Below are 25,537 nucleotides of genomic sequence, written 5' to 3'. Positions count from 1 at the left end.
ACCAGATGTGCGGCAAGATCGTTGAGCAGTACGCCCTGCCTCGCCGAGCCGCGAGACTAATCTGCCTATACAAAGACCTTATGCTACGTGAATGTAGTAGCGATCGCTGCGAAATGCGGCTTAACGAGGCTTAGTATGTACATTATACATAGCTGTGTCTCAACCACGGCACTCTGCTAGGTACTTGAGTCGTGACGCTTAGTGTCGTCTTAATAGAACACACGCGCTGATAAGAGTGTATCTGTACCAATTCATGCCGTCTAGTCATCCAACCACCAATGAATACCATGAAAAGCAGAGCGCCAGACGCCGTCATGAGAGCCAATGATCCAAATCCAAAACTCCAAACGCTTCTGATATCATGAATGCCCCGCGTCAGTGTCCGGGCCGCCACCGCCAAGCCGCTCCACGGTTCGAAAGACGTTTACGATAAAGTTCATGGTCCAGGAGATGAGGCCAACGAGCTCGAATGCGCCAAGGGCTGCAGCAAGATGCAGAAGGTTCGTCTCGCGTACGTTATGATAGACGAGACTTTCGAACGCGAGTGCTGTACTGGCCGACTTGAAAATAATAAAGAAGAGATCGAGGAGGATGAGGCGGATTTTAGAGACGCCGGAGCGCAGGCCCACGGGCTTGCCAGTGTACTCATCGTAGATCATGTAGCCGGTGTAGGGAATGGCGACACAGTCAACAACAATCGCGACGAGAGACTGCGTGCGCTCAGCCGTTTCGCGGTCGTGAGAGTCCTCCAGGACTAGGATACGGGCGGCGACGGCCAGAGCGAGGATGGAGGTGACGGCGACGGCGAGACGGAACAGCAGTGGAGAGAGTGAGTGGCGTATGAGGACGTTCCACGCCCGCTTGTAAAAGGCGGCTGTGCGGCGGCGGCGCGAGCCATGGCCCTTGGCCTTGGAGTCGTGCGGGTTAAGCACATCGTCGGCACGTCGATCAAAAGTCGGCTGAAGCTTGCGCATGGCCTCGTAGTCGACCACCTCGGACTCCTCCCCCGGGGCGCGCCCCCAGGCAGAGGAGTGGAGGAACTCGTGCCAGGCGAGAGCCGGGGCGGCCGTGGCCGGCGAGTAGTAGCCGGGGACGATGACGGGGTCGGCCGTCCGCAGGTGGTCCCACTTGCGGCCGCGCATCGAGGCGCGGCCGTGACGAAGGAAGTGGGGGATGCGGGCGCGGGCATCCTGCGCGGGGCCGAGCTGGGGGTCTTCCCAGGCGACGAAGCCGTCCTTGGAGACGCGGCGCCGGGGCTGGTCGGGCGTCGAGTTGTGCTGGGGTCGGACGGTGCGCGACGGCGGGCTCAGCAGGCGGAGCTGGTCGTCGGGGGGTTGGCCGTAGCGCTTTTCGTACGAGTCGATCCAGGCTGTGCAGCGTTAGTCGGGAGACGGCGCGATGGACGGGGGGATAGGGGGACATCGGCGACGCACGGGGCAGAGATCTCGGGGGTCGCAGACGGAGGGCCGTGGTGTTGTCCGTCGTCCCACTGACGGCCGTCTGGACCGAGTCCGACGCGCGATTCGGCGCCCTTGGAGGCGACGAAGTGGACGGGGAGTCCATCGGGGGCGGAGGAGGAGGAGAGGGGCGAGAGTAGGGGGATGGCGGGCGAGGGTGAGGGCGAGGACGCAGGTGCTGGCGGTTAGCAGCAGACAGCTTGCATGGTCGATGATGATGATGATGCCGTCCTCGGGAAGCGCTTCATCGGCGTGCGCGAGCGGGAAAATGGTTTGAAGAGACGATAGACGAGTCGCGCCGGGGCCAAGAAGCGACAATATGTGGTTTTCTGGCTGCTGCTGGGGCGGCGATTCCGGCGATGCCGCGTCCTCGTCTGTCGTGGGGAGACTGACTCGGCCGGCTCGGATGCGATGTCGCTGGCAGACGCGACGGGAGCTTTGACGTCGGGACGGGAGAACAGAACAAAGAGACCGGACGACAGCTTGCAGCTTTTCCTTTCCTCGGAGGCCGTGGACGACGCGGGAGGTCAGCCGAAAACAGGTTCTGGCCTTGTGACATGCACGTCGTTAGCGCTTTTTGGCGTTGCTGGCGTTGCTGGCTCAAGGCCAAGCTCCATGACTAGCGCCGACCTTGGCCGCGGCAGCTGAAGCAGAGCCCGGATGGGAACCTGGAAGCCAGTGACGAAGGGGGTGCAGCCGAGGTGGAGCCCGCCTGCGAAACCTTGTTCTGCCACGGGCTGCCATGGGCGGGTGCCTGATGGATGGACCCGATGGGGACCTGATGGGCTCCAGGGCTGCACAGGCCCGGCGACTCCCCTGTAGCTCATTGCCTCTGGGGGAGACGCCCAGCGCATCCAATCTCAGCCAACAGCCCCGCCGCCCGACATCATGCATGGATGGAACCCCGCCGTGGAAGACGTTCGGCACCCGTGCGCGCGGCGTGGAGAGTTCGACGTCACCTGATCGCGCGCCAGAGGCTTCCACTGCTTCCCCCAGAAACGCGTTGGGCCTCCCCGAACCCGCGCGACGACCTGCCACAGATTTCTATACTTTTATCAATCCTGGCGCATTCGTCGCCCCGCCACCGACACGCGCACCGCCGATACTTGTCCGGTCCGAGACGAGCCCGCCGCAGCTTTCGCTGCCCCGTTTCTCTCTCGCGGCCTTGCAATAGCCGTGCCGTGCTCATCTGGAATGAGATGAAGTGGCCACCTCCATCGCCGCGTCTCGACATCGCGTGAGCTGAGCTCGTCTGCGTCACTCCAACCCTCGACAGCTACGACCGACCGACTTTCTTGCCTGCCGTCCCATCACTGCTGAGCTCAGCATGGGATACAAGGACAAAAGCAGCAGGCTGGCCGCCTTCGTGCGCGGTAGCTCTGACAGCGGGATCGCCACCGCCACAGCGCCTGCCAGCACAGCGCCTGCCAACCCCAACGTCGAGGCCCCGGATGAGAAGCACCCATCAACACCGCGTAGGCGTCCGTCCGCGCAAAGCCGGCAGCAGCTTGCCGATGCCGTCAAGATGCCTATCCCTATCCATCCTCGGAATCCTGCCCCAGTGCTGCACGAACCCAAGGCGGAAGCCGGTCAGGGGAAGCTCCAGTCCCCACGACGCAATATGCTGCCGCCCTCTTCTTTCCCCCCGGTGCCCAGAGACTCTGACAGCAACCACGGCGACATCTTCTCTGGCTCGCAGCTCGGTGATAATTTCATGAACTCGGGCCTCTCGACGCCTCAGAACGAGCCTGACAACTTGGACGAAGAGGTTACGCCAACGGCTAAGCGGCGTGAGCAGACCGTCGAAATACCATTGGAAGATCTTGCGCGGCATTCGCTTGTACAGCGCAGCTCATCTTTTGTCGTGAATGAAGAGGGCCGGGTAGCAGTCATCGACGGCAACAGGCGGAGAATTCCTCCGCAAATGATGGACGGCTTCCGCGATGATGGCGAGGACACGTTCGAGCACAAAAGACCTCCAGCCAGGCACACCTTCCATCATCGCTTTCCAGTCATGCCTAACCCCCCAACCACGGTTCGGCCGGCACGAGTGAAAAAGCCCCCTGCCCCTGGTCTACCACCAAAAATTATCGAGGAGGCCGACGAGGAACACAGCCCGGTGACATCGGAGGAGAGTGCATCTTGGCCAGAACAGCGAACGAGAGATCATCACCGATCGCGGCCTTACGACCATGGCTGGGACGACAATCATGAGCTTCAGAACAACTTTGGAAGTCCGCCCCAATCAATACCGGAACCCAAGGTCACGCAAGAGCCAACTAGGCGACCGTCCGTCGCACCACCGATGCAACCCCGGTTGCCGCAGCAGCACCATTCTAGAGATCGCAAGCGGCGCCAGCCGAGTGCTGAGTATGACGACAATATGCTGAGTTCCATGACGTACAAGGACCTGCAAGACGAGCCATTCGACGGCGGTGACGCGAGACCCAACGGGCTCAATGGGCGGGAACTAGCCGCCAAGCTCCCGTCAAAACTTGCCCAGTACCGCCACCTCAGCGATCGGGAACAGAGCCAGATGTTTGCTTCCCTGTCCATGGAGGATTGGGAGACTGCCGGTGACTGGTTCGTTGACCAGTTCACCGACACCATGCAGCGCCTGAAGCAAGCGCGGAGGGACAAGCGACGCCTGATCCGCGACTTTGAAAACGAGGCGGCGGTGCGCGAGGAGGCCGTCCGGCTCCGTTCGGACACGATTGACAGGCAGTTGGCCAAGATGCGCCAGGACGGGCTCCGCGTGGTGCAGGACAAGATTACATAGGGGCTCGAAAGAGGGTCCAGGGAACATGGGTGGCAGGAGTCTCTGTGGCATTGGCTTTGCTCAGTCTTGTATCTTGCGCTCAGCAAGCGTGGCGTTTGGGAGCCATAGTATTATGGGCACGATATCATGAGGCCGTAAGCGAAGCGATCGCACGGTCTATATGTGAAATAACTTGCTTTGCAATATAATGATGGACAATTTGTGGACAAAAAGTCTCTGAGAGGGGAATCGATGCGCCCCTGCTGTCTATGTCTACATCACCCTCTTTACAATATGACATATGATGGACGAAAAGACTCGAGGCCGGAAGCGAGCTGGTTTTGAGGTCTATATGCGAATCACGTCCTTCACCTTTCGATCCCGCCCAACAACCATCCGCAGCTGACACCCCGGCCGACCCGGCAGGACCCCGTGCCTCACCCCGTCCGTGTACAGCTCATAGCCGGGAAAGTACCCGTCAACGAAGCGCACCACCTGCTCGGGCGTCATGCCCGCCGCCGGATCGCCCCTCTCCCGCCGCAGCGCCTCCTCCTGCTCCAGCCGCCACGCGTACACGTACTCGACGTCCTCGGAGTCGACGTGCACAAACGCGCCGAGCCGGTCCGTCAGCGCGTCGTACGCCCGCAGCCGCTCGTTGATAAAGAGCAGGTGCTCGAGCGCGTGGTTGCGCAGCGTGCGGCTGGGGGCGTGCCAGCGGGCGGTGACGGCGGAGGAGGGGAGGGCGCGGAAGCCGACGCACCAGCCTTCGAGGATGACGACTTGCACGGGGGGCGGTGGTGGTGGTTGGTCCGGCTGAGAGGGAGAGGGTGAGGGAGAGGGAGAGGAGGAGGAGGGCTGGTTGACGGGTGTCCAGGTGGAGGGGGGTTGGCGGTCGCCCTGGCCGTTGAAGGCGGCCTTGTCGTAGTGCGGGATGTGCGTCGGCAGACCCTGCGCGAGGGCATCGACGACGGACACCGCAAGTGCCACGTCGTGCGTACCTTTGGCAATTACACCAGTCAGCTTCGCACGCTGCACGGCGCAAAGGCCAGAGACGAACAATTATCCAAGGGGCTATAACATGAAAGGGACTGGGGTTACTCACCAGGCTCCCCCCGGTGCTGCACCAGCGCATTATCCGGATGCGCCTCCGCCAGCGCCCTCTGATCCCCATGCGTGAGGTAAAAGTCGTCGACGCTGCACACGAGCGTGCGCACGCCCCGCGCCTCCAGCGCGCCCGCCAGCGCGGCCACGAGCGTCGTCTTGCCGACGCCCTGCATGCCGTTGAGGCCGATCATCAGCGGCGGGAGTGGTCGTGCGGCGACGCCGTCCTGTGGTGGTTGAACGGAGGAGGACGGACGTTGCAGCTGAGCTGCCTTGCGGTGCGCCTCCTGGTGCGCCTGCAGCTGCTCGAGGATAAAGGGGATGCATATCGGCGCCTTGTCGTCTTGAAAGGCCGGCGCCATGGTGAGAGCCAGTGATGGGATTGAGATAAAGTAAGGGGGAGGGTGAGTGAGTAAGTGACACTGCTGTGGTGCTGTTGTCCGAGGGTGTGTCTTCGGCCCGGAGGCGTGCGGGACCTGGGCCGGCCGTCGGAGGCGGGGAAGCCCGGCGTGGGGGGAAGGTGTGGAGTCTGGTCTTGTGCCGTCCGGCGGGACTTACACGGGCATCAACCCTCACGATGAACTCTAACAGAGTGGTCTGGCTATATTTTCGAGGAGCAAATCATCAGCGCATTTCAAATGAGCTTCCAAATATGAGCAGCCATTTCAAAGCAAGGATTGGTTTTCACATAGTTGCATGAGAAGCGGTGGTCTCGCTCGAGACCCTGAGTACCTTGCGCCCTGCAGCTTTCCAAGTCAGACTCACAAATAAATTACATCTACCGAAGTGATCGAACCCATCGCTTGCTAGCTATGTCCTCATAAAAGCTGACTGTGCCTTGAAAATTATGTCGAAAAATTTGCCTCATTGTCTTGCGTCACAACCTAACACATGCCCGTCGGGCCCTTCTCTGTCCACGAGCGGACAGAGGTGGACTCTTCACGGGCCGGTCCATCATCGTCTCGTCCACGCGACCGGCGCTCTGACTGTCCAAAGAGACTAGAAACACGGCGGTGCAACCTTACCAGCTTATCAGGCAGCGATTTTCCATACCAGACCAGCACCGCCGCGACCGTCAAAGGAATGGCGACGACCCAGTACAGCCAAAACATGCCTGAGACCTCCCAGGCGCTCGAGTTGTCGTCAAACTTGAAAAACGTTGTGCTAAAGATGGCCGACGTGAAAGTCGCTGGCAGGAACAGCAGCGAGACAAATGCAATGGTCCGCATGGCAGCGCTGTCCCTTTTCGTCGCGTTCGCAATCTCGACCGACACGGTATTGAACGCAAGCCCGATTTCGCTATTCAGCCGCGATTTGTTCGCATCGGAGCGGTGCAGTAAGACAGTGAGAAAGTTTTGCTTGTCAAGCAAGCCATTCGTAATGTTCTTCGACGCCGCTGATTTGCTGCCGGCCTGCAGGCCGTTGAGGAAGAGGTCGTGGTGTTTCTCGATCCATTCAGTTGTTGAGATGGCAACTTCAAGCGTCTCGCAGACGTGCACCGCGTGTCTCTGAACATTGTACATGTTGAGAAAGATGACGCTCTGGAGGATAGAAGCCTCTCCCTTGCGGTGTTCCCGACTCTTCTCGATATTCCTGACCAGATCACGTATCTGCCAGACTGCCTTGTCTTGCGCCCTGACGACGAAATCGACGAGGGGTGGGTAGATCCAGAAGGGGTCGGCCAGATCCTCTTCTCCGACAAGGTCAGTAAGACTCCGCTCAAACTCGTCTCGCAGCGTTTCGTCTCCTTTGCGCATCTTTTCCGGGTCAAAGATGAGAACAACGGTATGGTTGGGCGCCTTGTACCAGCGCGAAAAGACGTTCAGCTTTGCCCAATGATAGTCCGCCTCGGCTTGCTTGGGCAGGCTAGCTGTGTGCTTCACCTTGAAGCGACACCATGATGCTGTTGTCTGATGAGCAGAGGGACTTCTCGGCTTGGGGGCAATCTCACCTGCTCCTTCCTGCTTCGCTCCAGACTGTGGAATCTCCCGAAAGCCAAAATAGCTACTGGCCTTCAAATAATGCTCCCCCCACCATGCTGGAGGTATGTCGAACTCGGCAGACAGGGTTGAGCGGCAGACATGGCAGTCTCGGACCGCTTTGCCGTTCGGTTTGGGGCCCCATACCGAAGTGACGAAGCTAGAGGAGCTGTTAGCGGCAGCCTGCGTATCTGGTCGAAGTGCCCTCACATAATGGTAACGCCGCCCTTCGCATCAATACGCGGAGAGAATTTGAAGTCGGTAATGCACGATCGTTGCGGCTCGCAATGTTCTGCTCTTGGCTGCCCTTAGAGATGGTCAGCAGCTTGGAGGCCTGTGTCGCCAGGGAAGCTCCTACGAACCCCAATACCACGTCCTCGCCTCCAACTGTGGGCATTGGTTCTTGCATGGCGGAGAGGAGGGCGTCATGGCGCTTGCGGCAATCGCGGGGTGCGGATGCGACGAACGGTACGCTGCGGCTCAACCGACAGATGGGCGGAACGACATGAACAACAGGCCCGTAAAGAACGACGGAGGGCAGGCCAACCAATATTATACCCTTTCGTCAGCGGCCTCAGGGATCGAGGCGCCGTTGAGCTGTTGACCTGCATGGGAAGGCAGCCAATCGATTGCGGCTCTGTAAGCGCCCGTCGCGAATCGCAAACACTGCCTTTCTACTTGCGCGGGATCATGCAGCGGCCCGGGTCGCACAACGTGTTCAGCGCGGCAGTGCAGTTTGGGCAAAGTTGTCGAGGCGATCGACTGCCTTGAAGTGCCGCATCATGTCGAGGCAGGCATCCTTCCAGTGGCTACGGTCGTGTGGCGATGCTGAGAGCCTCGCCTGCTTGTGTCCTGGGAGTGCAACGCTGCATTGGAAGACACGTCGATGCTGAACTTGGCTTGCTCCTTCCCACGGCGGTGCAGAAACACAAAGCCTGGGCTCGGTGGCTCGGGTGCGCCTGCCGTGAGTTCACGATGCATGCTCCAGGGTACGTTGCCAAACTAAACCCCGGCTCTAGCGCCCCGCCCGGATGGCGTTGAGGCCCTCCTCATTCATCACAGTGCTGGCTTCGTCCGCCCATTAAAGCGCAGACTACACATCCAGGCATCGCCAAAAGCTTCACTTGGCTCGTGGCGATGCGGCCGTCCGACCGAACCTTCGAAGATCCTGCGGTGATTATAGCGTGCGCCCCCCCCTCCGCCAAGGATGATTTCGACACAACAAAGATTCAGCCCGTCTGCTGCCATACTCTGAATCTCCTGATGAGACGCGCACGCGGGAAACAGAGCCATACTGAATCGCAGCTGTGGCGGACTGGAGAGCCTATTCATTCGCATTGCTCTTCGTCCCCGCCATCCTTCTTGGACGAGGCGGATAAAGAGCCACTGGGGAACTGACGGCTGCTGCAGACAACGCTGTCTCAGCCGAGCTCCGGTTGACTCATGGGGGACGATGACCTGCCTCTTTCGGAGGACACGCTGACACGCCCCATGAGCACACCACAGGCGCAACGATAACGGATCCCTCCGATCTTAGGTCGGGCAAGGCTGCTGGTTGGAGGCCTGCATCAAGCATCGATCAATCCATTTACCGCGCAAGTCTCTCTTCAGAGATGCTTTTTCACACGAGACGGGGAGGATTGCAGCTTACTTGAAGTGCCGGCCGAACAAACCCCTTCGCGAGCAGGCAGTCCCGTGCCACCGCCGAAGCGATAAGTCAATGTCATGCTTCGTCTCGAACCCTTGAAGAAGGACAACTTCCCCCGTCGCCGTGTTCATCAGCCGTCAGCCTCTCCCGCGTCCGTGGCGCAGTTGGTTGCCGGTCGCCGGTCCGTGAGCGGGGTCCTGGCTGAGACAGGGAAAGTGATAACAGTCCTCCGTACTCCGCCCACAGTACACCAGTCTCCTCGGTAAATATATAAGGATTGGAGGCAATCCCAACCTGGAGCATGTCGGTCTTGCATGGTGGCAGTTGGGTCGACTCTTGCTGTTTATACCACGGCAACGATGGAGCTGGTTTAAATCAAGAACCACAGGAGTTGAGATGTACAATCAATGTCACGGAAACACACGCGGCTCAACAACGCTCGTTTCTGCCTGCAAACTTACAGGGTCTTACACGGCTTGTCCCACACCGGTCGCTCGACGTGCGTGCGCCTCCCGCCGCCTTGCCGTCCGAACCGGATGGTGGGCCTGTCTCCCCGGCCCTCCACATCGCCCAAAGCCGCGAACTCACACCGTCCCCCCACTAGCCCCAAACTTGATGCAGGACGGGCAAGACACTAGGACCCTCTGCGTCGCTTCCCAGGGTTCGCCTCGTTGTCCCGGGGCAGGCAGGGACTCCCTGTTGTTAGCCCCTGTGACCACGCCGCGTTGGTTCAGACCCAAGGCTCGACGATTTCGCTGCAGTCTGCCAACTTGGTCCTTCTTTTTACCTTTGTGTACACAAACGGGGCTCCATCGAGGCGGCTCGTACAATTGAGCTGCAATGGACATCGTGATCCATCGCTTCGGCTCGTACGAATTCTCGCCCTTTGGGAGCAGAGTTCAGCCAGACGAGGCTCCCCAGACACTGCTGACCAGGTGCGCATCCCCGCCACACGCCGTTTTGTGCCACCGACCGCCAGGTAATGGTCGTCAAGTGCCGTTTCAGGAAATGCTAACCCGTCGTACAGTCTCGGCAAGGCTGTCGTTCAGGTGCCATGGATCCAGAGAGTGTCTGATTTCGCCCAATCGGGCACGCCTCAGGTTGCCATTCTTTCCATTTCAGCGGTGTGCGTCGTATTTGGCCTGCTTCGAAACCGGAATGACGCCCCCGACTTCAAGCCCAAGGCCTCAGCAATTCGATGGCGATATGAGCTCTTGTCGCAAGTGTCGAGGGCAGTCGCTCTTGGTTTTCTCGTCGCCGCGTACATCCAAGGCCGCGCGCACTGGCTCAATGCAGCACTTCTGACCTATTGCTTCATTCTCGGTTTGACTCGCCTCGTCAACCATTTACGATGGCGCCATGCGGCCCTACACCAGGTCAACGCTGTCATGGCAGCCACCTTGATCATGTTTGTTGCCGCTCAGTTTCTGCCTTGCATTCAGATGGGCATGGGTTGCTCCAAGAGCCCCAGCGTCATTGGGGGCACGGCCGCCCTGGCCGCTGCGTTGGTCATCGCCATGGTCACGCCTCGCGAATGGGTGCCGCCGCAGATTGGCTACGAGATCCCCGGCTTCGAGGTCCCCAAGGAACCGGCTCCTGAGGAGACATGCAGCTGGATCAATTACTACTGCACGTACCAATGGCTGACACACATCATCTGGAAAGGTACCATGGGCAAGCTCGACATGGCGGGCATTCCCAAACTCGCCTGGTATGACGAGCCCTTGTATCTCCTGCGCAGGGTTCAGGACGCTCGCTCCATATCCAAGACGACGTTTTGGACTACGCTCCGCTTCATGCGCACGGAGTTGCTCCTGATGTCACTGTGGATTGGCAGCGGCTACATCGTCGAGAATGTTGCCCCCTTGGGCATGTTCAAATTGCTTGAATACCTAGCCTCGCCCAACGACGCTGTGTACCGGCCGTGGTTGTGGCTGCTTCTCATGTTTGCGGGCCCTGTGTCTCGCTCGATCCTGTTCCAGCAGTACATCTTCACTTCAACCAGACTAATAGTCCGGATCAAGTCTGCCATGACCCAAGAGCTCTATCACAAGGCCTTGGAATCCATGGAGCTCGAAGACGATCCATTCGAAGCCAACAGTGGCAAGTCCAAGCCTGACGAATCAAGCGACAAGGCGCAAAAGTCTACCTCTGCCGGCCGTTTGGCGAACCTGATGGCTGCCGACGTCGATGCAATCTTTCGGTCTCGCGACATCATGATTGTTCTGGTCGGAGTCCCTTCAGGAACCATTGTTTCTCTAATTGGCTTGTACAAGATGCTTGGCTGGGCCTCCATCGCGGGAAACTTGATTCTGGTTCTCGCAACCCCCATCACGGTATGGCTTGGCAAGCTCATGTACACAACGCAAAAGCGAGTACGAAAAGCTCAGGACTCCCGCATCTCTCTCGTTACGGAGTATCTTGCTTCGATCCGCGCCATCAAGTACTTTGCTTGGGAGGCGCCCATCACCGACAAGATCATCGCCGCGCGCGCCGTCGAGCAAAAGAGTCTGTGGAACCTTGCTGTCCTTCAAGCCATAATCAATGAGGTGACTCAGATCTTCCCGTACCTCGCCCTGTTGGTCATGTTCGGTATTCATATCACTGTCGACAAGAAGCCCTTGGAGGCGTCCACCGCTTTCACTACCATTTACCTCGTCAAGAACATCCGCAGGAATATCATGATGGCCAGTGCCTTCTCGCGATTCTTCGCAGGCGCCCTTGTCGCCTTTGGCCGTCTGGACAAATATTTCGAAAGCGCCGTGCCGCTCGTCAAATACCAAGTCGGCCCGCTGCGCATTCGTGGCGGTTATTTTCGTCGAAACAAGAAGGCAACTTTCCGTCTCGAAGACATCAATCTCGACTTCGTGGAAGGTGGCTTGAACGTCATCACCGGTCAGAGTGGCAGCGGAAAGTCGACTCTCTTGCTCGCAATACTTGGCGAGACCTATCTCGAAGGCGGCAACGTAACAGCCCCAGCCGACATTGCATTCGCATCCCAGTCCGCGTGGCTTCAGAATGAAACCATCCAGGACAATATACTGTTTGGAAGCCCCATGGAAAAGGCACGATACGATAGAGTCGTGGCAGCCTGTTGTCTTCCCGAGGATCTCAAGGAGCTGCCACTGCGCGACCAGACAGTCGTGGGGGAGAACGGGACATCCTTATCGGGTGGTCAGAAAGCACGAGTAGCTCTGGCGAGAGCCCTGTATTCAAAGGCGCCCCTTCTGCTCTTAGACGATATTTTTTCCGCACTTGATGCGAAGACGTCGGCGGGTGTGTGGAAGCGCTGCTTCTGCGGCGATCTCCTCCACGGGCGCACCATCGTGTTGGTCACCCAGGTCCCTTGGATCTCGTCCCAGGCAGACATGGCCATTTCACTCGAAAAGGGTCAGGTCAACAGTGCCGAGCCCAACATTGGTGTCGTGCGCCAGCCGATTAAGATCGCTGAAGTGCTTGGCGGCGATGCCGACGACGACGAGACTGAGACGGAAACGCCTCCCGAGCCAGAACTGCAGCCAAATGGCGACTCTCTGAACGATCCAAACAAAGTTGCTCAGGACGCCTCGGTCAAAAATGTTGTTGACGAAGAGATGAAGGCATCCAGCAGCGCTGGACGCCTTGGCAGTACGTGATTGTAAGTTCTTGCTCAGAAGGACGAAGACTAATGGTAACGCAGTGTTCCAATACATGGGCTATTACGGAAACCCGATATTTGCTATTTCTTGTCTCGTTGGCCTCTTCCTCGCCAACGTCTTTTACTTTGGTGCTAGCTTTTGGTTGTCAATCTGGGTTGAGGCTTATAACCACAAAGCGCACGTTGACATTGCGTTTTACATGGGCATTTTCGCTCTCTTCACCTTTGGAGAACTCATCGCGTATGGCCTCATTGTCGTCATGTTCGAGTGGGGAACCTGGCGCGCCGCCAGGACGCTTCACAACGACTTCATCCGCGGCATTATGCGGGTGTCCCTATCCTGGTTCAAGGCTACACCGATTGGTCGCATCACCAACCGCTTCTCTGGAGACATGGCATCCATCGACGGATCGATCAATGGAATGTTACGCGCAACACTGGACACGTTCATGGTGCTCTTCTTCCGCATCGGTGCGGTCAGCGCCATCATGCCGATTTTCATGCTTCCTGGCATCGTCACCTGCTTTATCGGCGTCATCATCGGAGAGATGTACACACGGACAGCGGTTGTGATCAAGAGGCTCACGTCCTCGGCTCAATCTCCTGTCTTCTCGCAGTTTGCCGATACCTTGGCCGGGCTCTCCGTCATCAGAGCCAGAGACGGCATGGCGCACGAGTTTGGCGTCGAGCTGGCGAACAAATTGCGAGTGTGGTCGGCCGCCTCCGAAACGAATTACAACTGCAACCGCTGGGTTTCTGTCCGAATTGACTTTGTCACTGCTCTCGTAGCCCTCTTCGCGGGCATAATAGCCGTGTCCAAAGTCGGGCTCGTGGGCGCCGGCCTCGTTGGCTTCTCCTTGACTAACGCCAACGACCTGAGCCAAACGATTCTCATGCTTGTGCGATGTATGAACGAGCTCGAAGTTGAGATGCAGAGCTTCCACAGAGTCAAGGAGTACGTTAAGCTGGAGGCCGAGGATAAGGACGACAAGCCGTACCCAGATGCGGGTGCAGGCGAGTATGCGGACGATGAGGCACACGTGATCCCCAAGAACTGGCCGCGATCTGGAGAGATTGAGTTTCGCAATGTCACCATCAGATATGATCCCGAAGGTCCTGATATCTTGACCGACGTCAATCTCAAGTTCAAGCCCGGGCAGCGCGTGGCCGTTGTTGGACGAACAGGATCGGGCAAGAGCACTGTGAGTGAACGATGCCAGCCCTGCCGAGCTTCAAGCTAACAAGGTGCAGTTGGTTCTCTCTCTCCTCCGATTCACGGACATTGTTAGCGGCGAGATCCTTTTCGATGGCGTTGACATTACAAAGGTCCCACGCCACAGACTCCGCGCAAGCCTGACCATCATCCCTCAAGAGGCGGTGCTGTTCAGTGGAACCGTCGAGTCCAATCTCGATCCCACCGGTCTGATCCCTCACGAGAAACTCGAGACGGCACTTGAGAACTGCAAAGGAATCGCGTCGTTCTCCGGCGATACGACCGACGTGGAAACGGGCGTGGAAGACGGCGAAGACGCGACGTCGGAGGATCGCCGCAACCAGGCCATTACGCTATCGACCGAGGTGGACGCCCGCGGCGAGAACTTTTCGCACGGCCAGCGGCAGGTCCTGTCTCTGTGTCGCGCCCTGATCCGCAAGAGCAAACTCATGCTTCTTGACGAAGCGACCGCGAGCATGGACTACGAGACGGACCGCGGGATCCAACAAGTCCTGCGCAACGAACTCGAGGAGTTCAACGACGGCCGCACCCTCGTCACCATCGCGCATCGCCTGCGCACCATTATAGACTACGACAGCGTGGTGGTCATGAGCGCCGGCAGGGTTATAGAGTGAGTCGAACTTTACTTCTCTGGCGTTCCTTTCCCTTGCCCGCCTCCCAGCTCGACTAACCTGGCGGATTTTGCAGGAACGGCTCGCCCAAGGAGCTCTACGAGGCCAAGGGCCAGTTCTACGACATGGTGTGCCACAGCGGCGAAGAGGAGGAGCTGCACAAGCTCCTGGAGGAGAAGTAGAACGCAGGGCTCGTCGGGGATAGGCAAGGAACGTGATGGGCACGATGCGCCGCTTGTTGGGCATCAAGAGGGGGGAATGAAAAAAGCACGTTGCAGAATGTAAAGTAAACCAACTACAAACAGAAACGGCCATGTCTGACCTGTCGGACAACAAAAGTCGAGGAAGAAATACAGCGCCTGGGGTTCAAAACGGGGTTGCATTTGGGGGCCAGGCCCGTCATGAATATAGGAATTCACATATGCGGAAGCAGAGACCTCGGGAATTGGACGCTCGTTCCTCCACGCTACGTATCGACGGTCGACGGAGTGACATTCATTGCAAGAGATGGATTGTAGAGGCCCAACCCCAGAACTCATCGTATATTCGGTCCTGTCCTGTTCGGCTTCCCCCCTATCCTCACAATAAATCACTTTTAATCAAAAGCTCTCACAAAACTCGCCGTAAAAATCATGACGGGGAGACAAACGGAGGAGTAACGACACATAGGACACGAAATAAGAAAAGTGATGATGCATTCAAAAAGCTTCGTTTCGGACCCCCCCGTTCCCTTCCCCTTCCTTCATCAAAAAGAAAAAGATCCCCCTCCAAAAACCGGCGGCCACCCACCCACCAAGCCCACCTCAACGCCAAAACTCTCTGTATCAATATGACAACCTTTGGATGCGTGGGGGCGCGCGTGCGTGCTTTGCCATGCGTTTTTGCCCCTCCCCGCAGGGGACCCTGCGGACGGCGCTGTTCTCTCTGCGACTGCGACGGGGGACTGGTATCGTGCGACGTTTGCGCGCTGAATCGAGATTCCGCTCCAGACTTCCGCTGCTAACTTCCTCGTCTAGTTTCTATCCAATGCACTCCCCTCCCGAGCTACTGCTACCTTGTGTCCTCCAATCATTGCCCATTAAACTGCTGGCCGTCCATGGCCTGCGGGTTGGAATCGACGTTGTGGTAGTCGAGGATCTCGGAGTACCTGGCGAGCGAGGGTTAGGGCGAGCCTGATTAGATTGCAGTGTTTGCCAACTCACATCATAATCTTCCACGTGTCGACGGGCAGGTCGGCGTCATTAAAGCTCCAGTCAAACTTCTCGTCGGCGACGGGCTCGTCGGTCGGGTCGTGGTAGGGAGCGAGGTACTCGTGCGCCAGCGCTTCGGTGGCCGTTATCCGCTTCTTGGGGTCGAAGACGAGCATTCTCTCGAGCAAGTCGATGGCTACACCAAAACATCAGTACTCACTCACGGCACAGCCGGAAATCAAGGCGTCTTACCAGCGTCATCGGCATTCTTGAACTTGTCCTTGAGGGGCTGTCGCTCGCGCTTGGGGAGAGACTTGACGAATCTCAAAGTCTGTATCACCGTTAGTTCAGGGCTCGAACGCTCTCCTGCTTCACCAAACTCACATTCTCGCTAGCAATAGTGTTGATAACATCATCGGGGGGTGTGCCGAGGAGCTCGGTGATGATTGAGAACTGGTTGACGTGGTCCTTGCCAGGGAAGAGCGGCTTGCCCTCGAGCATCTCGGCGAAGATGCAGCCGGCACTCCAGATATCGACCTCGACGTCGTACTTTTGCCACGTGAGCATGATTTCGGGTGCTCTGTAGTATCGGGTGGAGACGTAGCCCGTCATCTGGGGGTCTTGGATGCGGGCAAGGCCAAAGTCGCAAATCTTGAGATCGCAGTTTTCGTTGACGAGGATGTTGCTGGGCTTAAGGTCACGGTGGACGACACCGGCAGAGTGCACGTATTTCAGTCCGCGCTGTGGGACACGTTTGGTCAGCAAAGAGACGCATCGCCGTGGGCGTGGGTTTCAAGGTAGGCAACGTACCATAATCTGATAGAGGAAATACTGGATGAACTGCTTCTCCAGGGGTCGCGAGGTAAGTAACCGGTGCAGATCGGTGCCGAGCAGCTCTGTGACAAAGTAGCTACGGCCAGTCAGCAATTGGGCACGAGGGGAATGGGCGGGCTGGGGCTGCAGCATACATGTCCTCGAGAGGGGAGATGAAGATGTCGCTGAGTGAGATGACCTGCATGAGAGTCAGCGCCGCCAAAGACGAGCAATTAACGCGACCGAGGGCCCGCGGATCGTCGAACGCACGTTCTCATGTCTGAGGTGCTTGAGCAGCTTGAGCTCTCGATATGTTCGCTTGGCGAGGACGGGCGTGCTGAACGGCTTCATGATCTTCTTGACGGCAACATTTTGATTCGTGAGCTGGTCGCGGGCGGAGCTGCGACGGGATGCTGTCAGTAACGGCGGAGACGGCGTCGAGCCGGGCTGTCGAGGGCGGGGATGGCCTACCAGACGAGTCCAAAGGCGCCCATGCCAACGGGCTGGAGATCCGAGTATCTGGGAAGAGGTCAGCGACGGGAACCAAGGCGGGCGCGTCGGCGGACGTCGGAGGAGCGATGCGGCGTCGGATGGTCGTTGCGCATCCGGGGCGGCGGGATGGCGGGGGCCAGCGGGAACCGCGGGGGAGCGTCCATACCTCGACGTGATCTCAAACGTCGTGCCAAAGATCTGTGCGCGCACGAATTCGGCCATGGTTGCGGTGTGCGCAGGCGGTTGGGGATGCGCAGGCGGCGATGCTCGATTGTCGTGTGTCGGGGGTGTCCTAGGCGGATGGTGGGCTGGGGGAGCGAGGTTTTGCGGGAAACAGCGTTGTCGCCGCGGCGGAAAGACTGTCGGTGATGGCAGCGGTCGGTCGGTGGGTAAGAGGGAGTGGTGGTGGTGGTAGTGGTGGGGTCACGTCGTCTGCGGGGTGACCTTTGGAGCCTTTGGAGCCTGTGGCGTGGAATGGGCAGGAGCGCCTGTCGCCTCCGTCCGCGGTGCGGTGCCGTAGGTTCGTCACTTGTGGCGTTTCGCTGGGCGTTTGGTGGTTCGGTGGTTCGGCGTGGCGGCCTGGGCTCAACGGCCTTTTTTAGTTTTCTAGTTTTTTTTTTTCTGCAGCGGCGGCGGCGGGCTGGCGGCGCGTGGTGGGCTCGGCCGTTTGTGATAGCGTTCCCGTTTTCGCGGAGGCAAACACGCACGCGAGACGATGGGGCGGCGAAGGTCGATGCAGTTGAGGATGCGGTGAAACCGGCGAGGGTTGCAGGCAAGAGGGCGAAGGGACGAAAACTGGAGCTGGAAGGGAAAAGTGAGGAGTCAGCAACAGATCATGCCCGTCAATGGATGTTTGTGCCTCGTGCAGGGTCGGAGGTGTCGTCATTGAGCAGCAGCGGACAGGCTCGCAAGTCGCAACGTAGAGGATCCATCGACAGGATGGGGGGGCAAGCAGCTGGATCCATGCAGGCCGCATGGGTCAATGTCGACGCGGGATGGATCATGGATCCATGCTGGATGACGACTTTTGGTGGACAGTATCCGCCGCTGCAGAGAAGGTTCCAGCGCCCGGCCACGATCGATGGGGAGCTGAAGCGCTGCGTGCGAGGGAAGCGCCCTGAGTTGGGCCCTGTGGCATGTGGCAGGGTGCACTTGCCCGCCTGCCCTCAGCCCCCGTCCCGGCCGGCCGTCAAGGTTCAGCCGGGGGGGACAAGGCGGCCGCTGGAGAGAAACCTCCGGCGACGGAGAAGCGCCCGCACGGTGCCTGAACCGCATTTTCCTCCAGCGACATGGAAGTCACCCACCCACCCAGCGACTTCACACAGGGGCCGGGTCCCCGACACAGCGGACAACGCCGGTCAGGGCTGCAACGAAACCCGACTCAGAGACGGGCTGACGATGCAGTCGCACAGCAGGGTCCATCACCAAAGGCATCGCCATGGGTGATGATGCCCAAAACTGCCGCGCTTCCGGCGTCGCCGGTATCGCGCCGCCTTCGCTGCCAACACTCTGTCGGTTGGGACGGGACTGCAGTGGTGGACCGCCGAGACAGCCCTGGCCGCCGCCGTGCCCATGAGGTGCCGGCCCTTTCCCCCCTGGCCGGGGCGGGCATGCAGTCTTTCACTTGCGGTGCAATGTCCACGAATCGCGGCCGGCGGCTCGCCTCGTCTCCGGGATGCTTGACGCAATGACGTAACAGGGCGCGACTCCGTTTGCCTGACACGTCCGACGCAGAGCAAGCCGGCTCCGGCAACATCGAACGACACGCGCCAAAGGATCTTCCGTCGCCTCGGGTTGCGAGCAAACCGGTGCTGCGGGGCGCGGCCCAAACAATGGAACGCGCGGGAGCAAAAAAGGAGGAACTTTGCACTGGGGCAGACAGACAGCATACAGAATGGGCGACCAACTTACACGTTTCGTTTCCTCTCGATAGAGGCGGGTTGGAGGTTGTTGATGGCGGACTCGCAAACGCGTCTGTGCTTCCGTATCGTCGCTCAAACGTCTGCGGGGGAATGGGCAAGGCAGGCCGTCGGTGTTTTATTGACAGCACCCGCAGAGCTGGTCGGATTGGGGGGACTTCTCAGGTAGTCTGCCGATAGTCGTCGCCGCCTGTCGTTCGTTTTTCTTAGCCTAGCCGAGGGCGCTAGCATTAGCATTTGGTGTCGGTCGCCTGCCCGCCGCGGTTCTAGAACTCGCTCTCTCTCCGCAGGGCCGCCTTTCGTGGCGAAAAAGGCCAGGGCGGGGGGGAGACGAACGTACGAACGGTCAGAGGGTGTCGCAAAGAATTGGCCTCTGTCTTGCAATGACACAGATGACACGCTTTGTCGGTTCTGCTGAAGTTGTTCGCGGCGAGCCGAGGCGATTGCTGGTCCGGATGGCGGTCCGGGAGGGGTGTTTGCTGGCGGGCAGCGGTGCGCTGTACGGCGGAAAGCAATAATAATAAGCGGGAGCCGTCGTCGTGCCTGGCACTCCGTATTATCAAAGCGGCGCGCGATCGAGATTCGCAGTTCGAGCGGGCGGGGGGCTCCACGCAGGCAGGCAGGCAGGCAAGCTCGTGCAACTGCTCGGTCACAGGGTCGCGGGTTCGTATGATCTTGTCTTGCGAGGAGTAGTAGGGGTAGAGGAAAGTCGTAAAGGAGAAAAGAGAGCGGAGATGGCGAAGATGAAAAAGAATTTGGGACGACGACCCAGTCCAGCCCAGCCCAGCCAGCTCAACCCGAACGCACGCGCCGAGGGACGCAGCGCCGCCCAGCGCAGCGCATAGTAGCGCTTCGTCGCATGGATCGGTGTAGGGATTTGTCGGTCCCAGTCTCTGCGCATCGAGATCTGCCAACCCATCGACGCGGTCGAGGTTGCAGCCAGCAGCCCACCAGGTTAGGGTCCCGGGTCCCTGTTCCCCGTTGTCTGTTTTCCAGCTTGTGCCTTGCCTTGCCTTGCCTCGCCGGCTGCTCCCCTCCTCCCCTGTCCTGTCCTGTGCTGCCCTGTCCACTTGATGCTACCGAGCAGGGCAAAGTGAGGTACGTAACTGAAGGTTCGGTGGTAACCAGCCCTGTCCACCAATGTTCCGAAAGTGCCCATCCCCACGCCATCACCAATGCGCCAGGCCGTGGTGAGTGAGGTGACTGGACTACATGACTGCCCCGGGACAGGCTGGGACAGGACTGGAGAACCGCTAGTGGTGCACCCGCGGGCGACCTCGATCCCGTCACCTGACGCTCCGGCGCGGCGATGGGGCATGGAGGAGTTTCGAGGAACGGGATGCGCCATGGGCATCCATCCGCTAGGTACGGACGCTTGTTGATGCTGGTGGATGGACGCACCTCCTAGAGTCCTAATACAGCACATGGCCCAGCGCCAGCACCAGCCGCACCAGGCCCCGGCAAGGGCAGCCAGAGCGCGCCATCCCGCCCCTCCACCACCACCGCCTGACGTCCAATGCGCTCGTGGAGGGACACTGTGGATGGATGGGTGCGCTCGGAGGATTACTTACCTTAGTGACTTTGCCTGCCTTATTACTGTACCTCACGACCTTGCCTACGTCTCCTCGCTGTCTTCACGCCCGGTGCATGTTTCGCGACAAGATGGCAACAAGGAGAAAGCAAAGGCGACACGAGGATACTCCCGTCGTCTCTGACGCCGGACTTTTCTGCCCCTCCCTGCACAAAAGTAAGTAGCTGTACCTGCTGGCACCCGTTTTCGCAACCCCTCGGCCATCCACCCATGGCCGTCTACATTTTACCCCTCCACGCTCCAAAAGCAGGCAAAGATCTCGATGCGCAGCGTCAACAATGGTCACGGCAGCCCACCCACTTCCCATCCCATCATCGCATCGCATCGCATCGCTCCCCATGTGCCATCCAATCCCTCCAATCCTCCCCCTCCATTCCCGCCCATTTCCCTCTCAGGGATCACACAAATCAAGGAAAACCCGGGACGCAAAATCCCCATTCCCCCATCCATGTCTTGCCCAAAATATTGATCCCTCGTCCATGGGAATTCATTCCCATTCGCCCGTTGGGTCCCTATTTTCCCTTGCTCACCCAGTCACCCCGCCCCGCCCCGCCCATGCTGCACCTGTCTTTTGCCTGTCCTGTCCTGTCAAGCCACCACCATCTTCTGTGATAAGAGGAGGGGTGCCGGGAGGAAACAGCACTGACGTCACAGGCACGGCGTTGGTCGCCGCAAATCCGGCGTCATCCGCGGCCTGGAAAGGCAAGGCAAGCAAGCAACGTGCATAGCTCCTCGTCGTCGTCGTCATTATCGGTAATTCAGTGAGGCAGCTCGGCGACCGGGGAGCTCTGGCCGTGCATCCACCTATGTTCCTGGTTTGCCAAAGTACCTAATACTCGGTCCCCCCTTCCGGCCCAGACGGTGCCGAAGCGCTACGAACAGGGCACGTGGCAAGCGCCTCCAGCTGCTGTCCCCCTCGCTCCAGGTCAAGTCAGGTCGGGTTCGGGTGCCGCTGCAGGTGCTCAGCAAGTCAGGTTGCTTGGGGGCTTGCTGCTCTCTCCGCTGATGAGGCACCTGAGGCACCTTGCGTTGCGGCGCTGCTGCGGCGCGAAGGTCCTCCTCGCCCTGCGCATCGCCCCGGCCGCAGGGAATCGGTGCAAAGCCCTCGATCCCCGCTGGCAGCTGAGGAGCTTCTTCTCCGCCTAAACCTGGCAAGCCTTGGCCCCTGCTGCACAGCCACTGCGGCACCCCATGCGTAGCTCCTCCTGAGTCTCGATGAGAGTCCTGAGTCCTCGTTCACACGAGCGCTTGTCAGTCTACGAGTACCTATCCGCTGGCAGCAACCACCACCAAAACCACCACCACCAGTGTCGTGGACTCGTGGTCCGTGAAACGCCGGCCCTGCCTCGTGCTACATTCCAGTTACTCACCATTAACCGTCGCACTGTATCGTGATCGCCACATCACGCGGCACCTTTACGGAACGGAGCCTGGAGAACGATTATGCCGTCTGTCTCTCTGCCTGCCAGTGATAGGCTTAAACAAAAAATTCACATTGCCTAAACTGGCCCTCCGTGTCAAGCAGAAATCCTCTCCAGGCACAATCGACTCAATATAGACCAGACAACACAGCCATGTATGCAATGAAACAATCTCTTCGTCTACTCAGGCTCTCTCTTCCCCGCGCCAGCCAGCCCAAACTACTCCCGAACCGCAAGAGGCTCGACGTTCCAGATGCTCTCCGCGTACTCGTCGATGCACCGGTCGCTGGTAAAGAAGCCCATGCGAGCCACCGCCGTGATGCACTTGGACACCCACTCGTCCTGGTTCCGGTACGCCTCGTCGACCAGGGAGTGCGTCTGGATGTAGCTGCGGAAGTCGTCAGACACCAGGTAGTAGTCTCCATGCTGCCTCACGGCGGCAATCAACGCGCCAAAGTCGTCGGGCGTCCCGAACGTGCCCTTTTCGATCTCGCTGAACACCCTGTCCAGGTCGCTGTCGATCGAGTGGGAGCCGTAGGTGTGCGCGTGGCGAAGGTCCTCGACGTCTTCTGCGAGGTTGCCAAACAGGAAGATGTTGTTCTCGCCAATCTCACGAGTAATCTCAATCTGCGGGTGCGTTGAGTGTCAGCAGCTTGCCATATCTGCATTGCAGTCCGTGACTTACGTTGGCGCCGTCGCAGGTTCCAATGATCAAGCCTCCGTTGAGGACAAACTTCATGTTGCTAGTTCCCGAAGCCCTGCCCGCTCGTTAGCTTCGTTCTTCCCGAGTGGCGCCAGTTGTGGACTATGGACTTACTCGGTGCCGGCCGTCGAGATGTGCTCGCTAATGTCGGACGCAGGGCAAATCATCTCCGCCTTGCTGACATTGTAGTCCTCCAAGAAGATGACCTTGAGAAGGTCGCCGATATCCTCGTCCTTGTTGACAACGGCACCGACCGCGTTGATGAGATGGATGATTTGCTTGGCCATCCAGTAGCCGGGGGCTGCCTTGCCGCCAAAGATTGACACGCGGGGGAGCTGCTTCTTCCTGTCCTCGGGCTTCATAGCCTTGAGAGCCAGGTATCGGTGGATCACGCCAAAGATGTTGAGCTGCTGTCGCTTGTACTCGTGGATTCTCTTGACCTGGACATCGAACAGAGCCGCTGGGTTGACCGTGACGCCGTTCGCCTCCTTGATGTACCTGGAGAGGCGCACTTTGTTGGCATACTTGATCTCCGCCCACTCCCGTCGGAACTGGGGGTCCTTGGCGTGCGCCTCGAGCCTGTTGAGCTGCGTCAGGTCCTTCAGGAACGTGTTGCCGCCGCACTTGGAGGCAATGAGCTCCGACAGACGCGGGTTGGCCTGGTGCAGCCAACGTCTCGGAGTGATGCCGTTGGTCACGTTGGTGAACTTGTCGGGCCCGTAGATCTGCACAAAGTCCTTGAAGATGGTCGTCTTGATCAGGTCCGAATGAAGCTCCGCGACGCCATTGACCTTGTGCGAGCCGACAATGGCCAAGTAGGCCATCCGCACCATCTTGGGTTGCGACTCCTCGATGATGGAAACCCGTCGAAGCATGTCCCTGTCCTTGGGGAACGCCTTTTCGACCTTCTGCAAAAAGTAGAGGTTGATGTCGTAGATGATCTGGAGGTGCCTGGGGAGGAGATGCTGGACAAGACCGACAGGCCACTTCTCCAACGCCTCAGGGAGCACCGTGTGGTTGGTGTAGCCAAACGTGTTGGTGACGATTTCCCACGCAACGTCCCATTCCAGACCCTCGACGTCGATGAGGATGCGCTGCAGCTCGACAATGGCAAGCGTCGGGTGCGTGTCGTTCAGCTGAATGGCGACCTGGTCGGTGAACTCGCTCCAAGGGCGCTTCGACTTCTTGAAGCGGCGCACAATGTCATGGAGCGAGGCGGCGACCCAAAAGTACTGCTGCTTCAGCCGCAGCTCCTTGCCGCGCTCCAGGTTGTCGTTCGGATACAGCACAGCGCTGATCGTCTCGGCACGCTGCTGGTCCGCTACAGAGCTCTCGTAGTCGCCATTGTTGAACTTTTGGAAGTCAAACTCGCCTCCCGATGCCTTGCTGGACCACAGCCGAAGGTTGTTCGTGGTCGGGGTGTCGTATCCGGGGATCGGGACATCGTATGCGACGGCCACAACAGTCTCGCCTCCCTCCCATACAGACACGGTCTTGCCTTGATCGTTGACGATCTTGTTGACATGGCCGAAGAATTGGATCTAAATAGTCAGCCAAGTCCAATGCGTGTGTCGTACGTCGGGCGCAAGCTTACATCAACAGTCACGTCATGACGGGGAAACTCCCAGGGATTAAAGTCCAGCCAGTAGTCGGGCACCTCGACCTGATAGCCGTCGATGATCTCCTGCTTGAAGATTCCGTATCTGTATCGCAGGCCATATCCCCAAGCCGGGTAGTTGAGCGACGCGAGGCTGTCGAGGAAGCACGCCGCCAGACGGCCCAGGCCGCCATTGCCGAGAGCAGCATCGTGCTCCTGGCTGATGATGTCCTCCATTCTGAACCCGAGGTCGGCAAGACCGGCTTGGACGGTGAATTAGCAAGATGCGGTGTCCCCGAAAGGCTCTAGGGGTGGCCAGTACCTTTGGCTACATCCTTGAGCCCGACATTGAGGATGGCATTGTCCAGCGCGCGTCCCATTAGGAACTCTAAGCTCAGGTAGTAGACGCGCTTGGCATCTCTATACGTCTGGCGCTGCTGGGTCTTGTTCCACCCGGTGATGAGGCGGTCGCGAATGGCGAGGCTGGTGGCCGAGTACGCCGCCGACTCGTCGCAGTTGAACATGCTCCGAGCGAGCGTGGTCTCGACATGGCGGACAACCTCCTTCTCGAATCCATCCTTGTCCTTGAAGCCTTCGGGCTGGTTTCGCTTCCAAGCTTCGCGCTGGGGTTCGGGTATGGCTGCTGGACAAGAAGCCGCATCAGCAACAGGTTCACCCTCCAAATTGCCAAAGGGCTACGCAGCCACGGGCGATGCTCACCTTCGACGCTCTTAATCTCCCCGGGACCCAGGCCCGTGGAGGTTCTCTTGTGCTTGGGACGCGAGATGCCAGCGGGACCCACGGCACCCTGGATATCCACAATCGGAGCTCCGGTCGAGGGGCGGCGCTCCCGGGTGGGCAATCGCGGCTGTTCGGTCGCCATGGCTGCTCTCTGCGAGGTTCAATTGGCAACGACTGTCAGCGCGCTGGACCCCAAGCATGTAAATAAAAGACGTCGGGCTGTTTTTTTCAATGCAATCTGTGCTTCGTTGGCAGATCCGTTGCAAGTAGAGATAGGCTCGGCCGGCAAGCTGATCATACGAGGGGCCCTGGAGAGAGGTGATCTTACAGCTATGGTGGGGCGCTGGAGCGGGGTGGCTAGCAGGCCAGGACACGAACTCGGGAGGGCCGGAGGGGTAATGAGAGGAGGGAAGGAGCAGCTCTCGCGCGGGAGAGGAGCTGACGCAGACAGGAAAAGAGTTCAATGCAGATCACGGCGGCGCAGGAAATGCCGGCCCTTTTTCCAATGATGAGACAGGCGGTTATCGTGCGAAGTGGCAGGGGAATGGGAGGAGGGAGAGAAGACGGGCGGGAGGGGAACGAGATATAACATATTGCCGTCCAGAGCGAGGAGCACCAGCTCGAGGAACAAGGAGGGGTGGGCAA

The 25,537-nt window shown here is 59.0% G+C and overlaps 8 protein-coding genes across 8 annotated transcripts; 2 read left to right on the top strand and 6 right to left on the bottom strand.

The window, feature by feature from the left end:
* Positions 1-359: 359 nt before the first annotated feature.
* On the bottom strand, positions 360-1,563 carry PLICBS_001032 (uncharacterized protein; the record flags this gene model as incomplete). Its single annotated transcript, XM_018317900.2, has 2 exons — positions 360-1,369; positions 1,434-1,563. 2 exons carry the CDS (start codon positions 1,561-1,563, stop codon positions 360-362), a joined length of 1,140 nt encoding a protein of 379 aa, XP_018183425.1.
* A 1,221-nt stretch (positions 1,564-2,784) lies between these two features.
* PLICBS_001031 (uncharacterized protein) lies at positions 2,785-4,236 on the top strand (the record flags this gene model as incomplete). The annotated part of the gene is made up of 1 exon (XM_018317901.2): positions 2,785-4,236. One exon carries the CDS (start codon positions 2,785-2,787, stop codon positions 4,234-4,236), a length of 1,452 nt encoding a protein of 483 aa, XP_018183426.2.
* Positions 4,237-4,563: 327 nt separating this feature from the next.
* PLICBS_001030 (uncharacterized protein) lies at positions 4,564-5,678 on the bottom strand (the record flags this gene model as incomplete). Its single annotated transcript, XM_018317902.2, has 2 exons — positions 4,564-5,213; positions 5,318-5,678. The coding sequence occupies 2 exons, from the start codon at positions 5,676-5,678 to the stop codon at positions 4,564-4,566; spliced, it is 1,011 nt and encodes a 336-aa protein (XP_018183427.2).
* A 522-nt stretch (positions 5,679-6,200) lies between these two features.
* Positions 6,201-7,704, bottom strand: PLICBS_001029 (uncharacterized protein; the record flags this gene model as incomplete). Its single annotated transcript, XM_018317903.2, has 2 exons — positions 6,201-7,486; positions 7,566-7,704. The coding sequence occupies 2 exons, from the start codon at positions 7,702-7,704 to the stop codon at positions 6,201-6,203; spliced, it is 1,425 nt and encodes a 474-aa protein (XP_018183428.2).
* Positions 7,705-9,783: 2,079 nt separating this feature from the next.
* PLICBS_001028 (uncharacterized protein) lies at positions 9,784-14,607 on the top strand (the record flags this gene model as incomplete). The annotated part of the gene is made up of 5 exons (XM_018317905.2): positions 9,784-9,878; positions 9,971-12,570; positions 12,623-13,782; positions 13,832-14,424; positions 14,502-14,607. 5 exons carry the CDS (start codon positions 9,784-9,786, stop codon positions 14,605-14,607), a joined length of 4,554 nt encoding a protein of 1,517 aa, XP_018183430.2.
* Positions 14,608-15,493: 886 nt separating this feature from the next.
* Positions 15,494-17,142, bottom strand: PLICBS_001027 (MAPK protein hog1; the record flags this gene model as incomplete). Its single annotated transcript, XM_018317906.1, has 9 exons — positions 15,494-15,572; positions 15,628-15,811; positions 15,868-15,946; positions 16,000-16,356; positions 16,426-16,525; positions 16,584-16,627; positions 16,699-16,828; positions 16,900-16,947; positions 17,087-17,142. 9 exons carry the CDS (start codon positions 17,140-17,142, stop codon positions 15,494-15,496), a joined length of 1,077 nt encoding a protein of 358 aa, XP_018183431.1.
* Positions 17,143-22,070: 4,928 nt separating this feature from the next.
* On the bottom strand, positions 22,071-22,590 carry PLICBS_001026 (non-essential glycogen phosphorylase; the record flags this gene model as incomplete). Its single annotated transcript, XM_065599707.1, has 2 exons — positions 22,071-22,478; positions 22,537-22,590. The coding sequence occupies 2 exons, from the start codon at positions 22,588-22,590 to the stop codon at positions 22,071-22,073; spliced, it is 462 nt and encodes a 153-aa protein (XP_065455779.1).
* Positions 22,591-22,664: 74 nt separating this feature from the next.
* PLICBS_001025 (non-essential glycogen phosphorylase) lies at positions 22,665-25,034 on the bottom strand (the record flags this gene model as incomplete). The annotated part of the gene is made up of 4 exons (XM_018317909.2): positions 22,665-24,095; positions 24,149-24,414; positions 24,474-24,794; positions 24,872-25,034. 4 exons carry the CDS (start codon positions 25,032-25,034, stop codon positions 22,665-22,667), a joined length of 2,181 nt encoding a protein of 726 aa, XP_018183434.2.
* Between the last annotated feature and the right edge of the window lie 503 nt (positions 25,035-25,537).

Source organism: Purpureocillium lilacinum, assembly GCF_023168085.1.
Source record: "Purpureocillium lilacinum CBS 284.36 DNA, scaffold_1, whole genome shotgun sequence".
Lineage (NCBI taxonomy): Eukaryota > Fungi > Ascomycota > Sordariomycetes > Hypocreales > Ophiocordycipitaceae > Purpureocillium > Purpureocillium lilacinum.
Note: the sequence above shows the minus strand (reverse complement) of the source record. Positions and strands in the feature narration are given on the sequence as shown.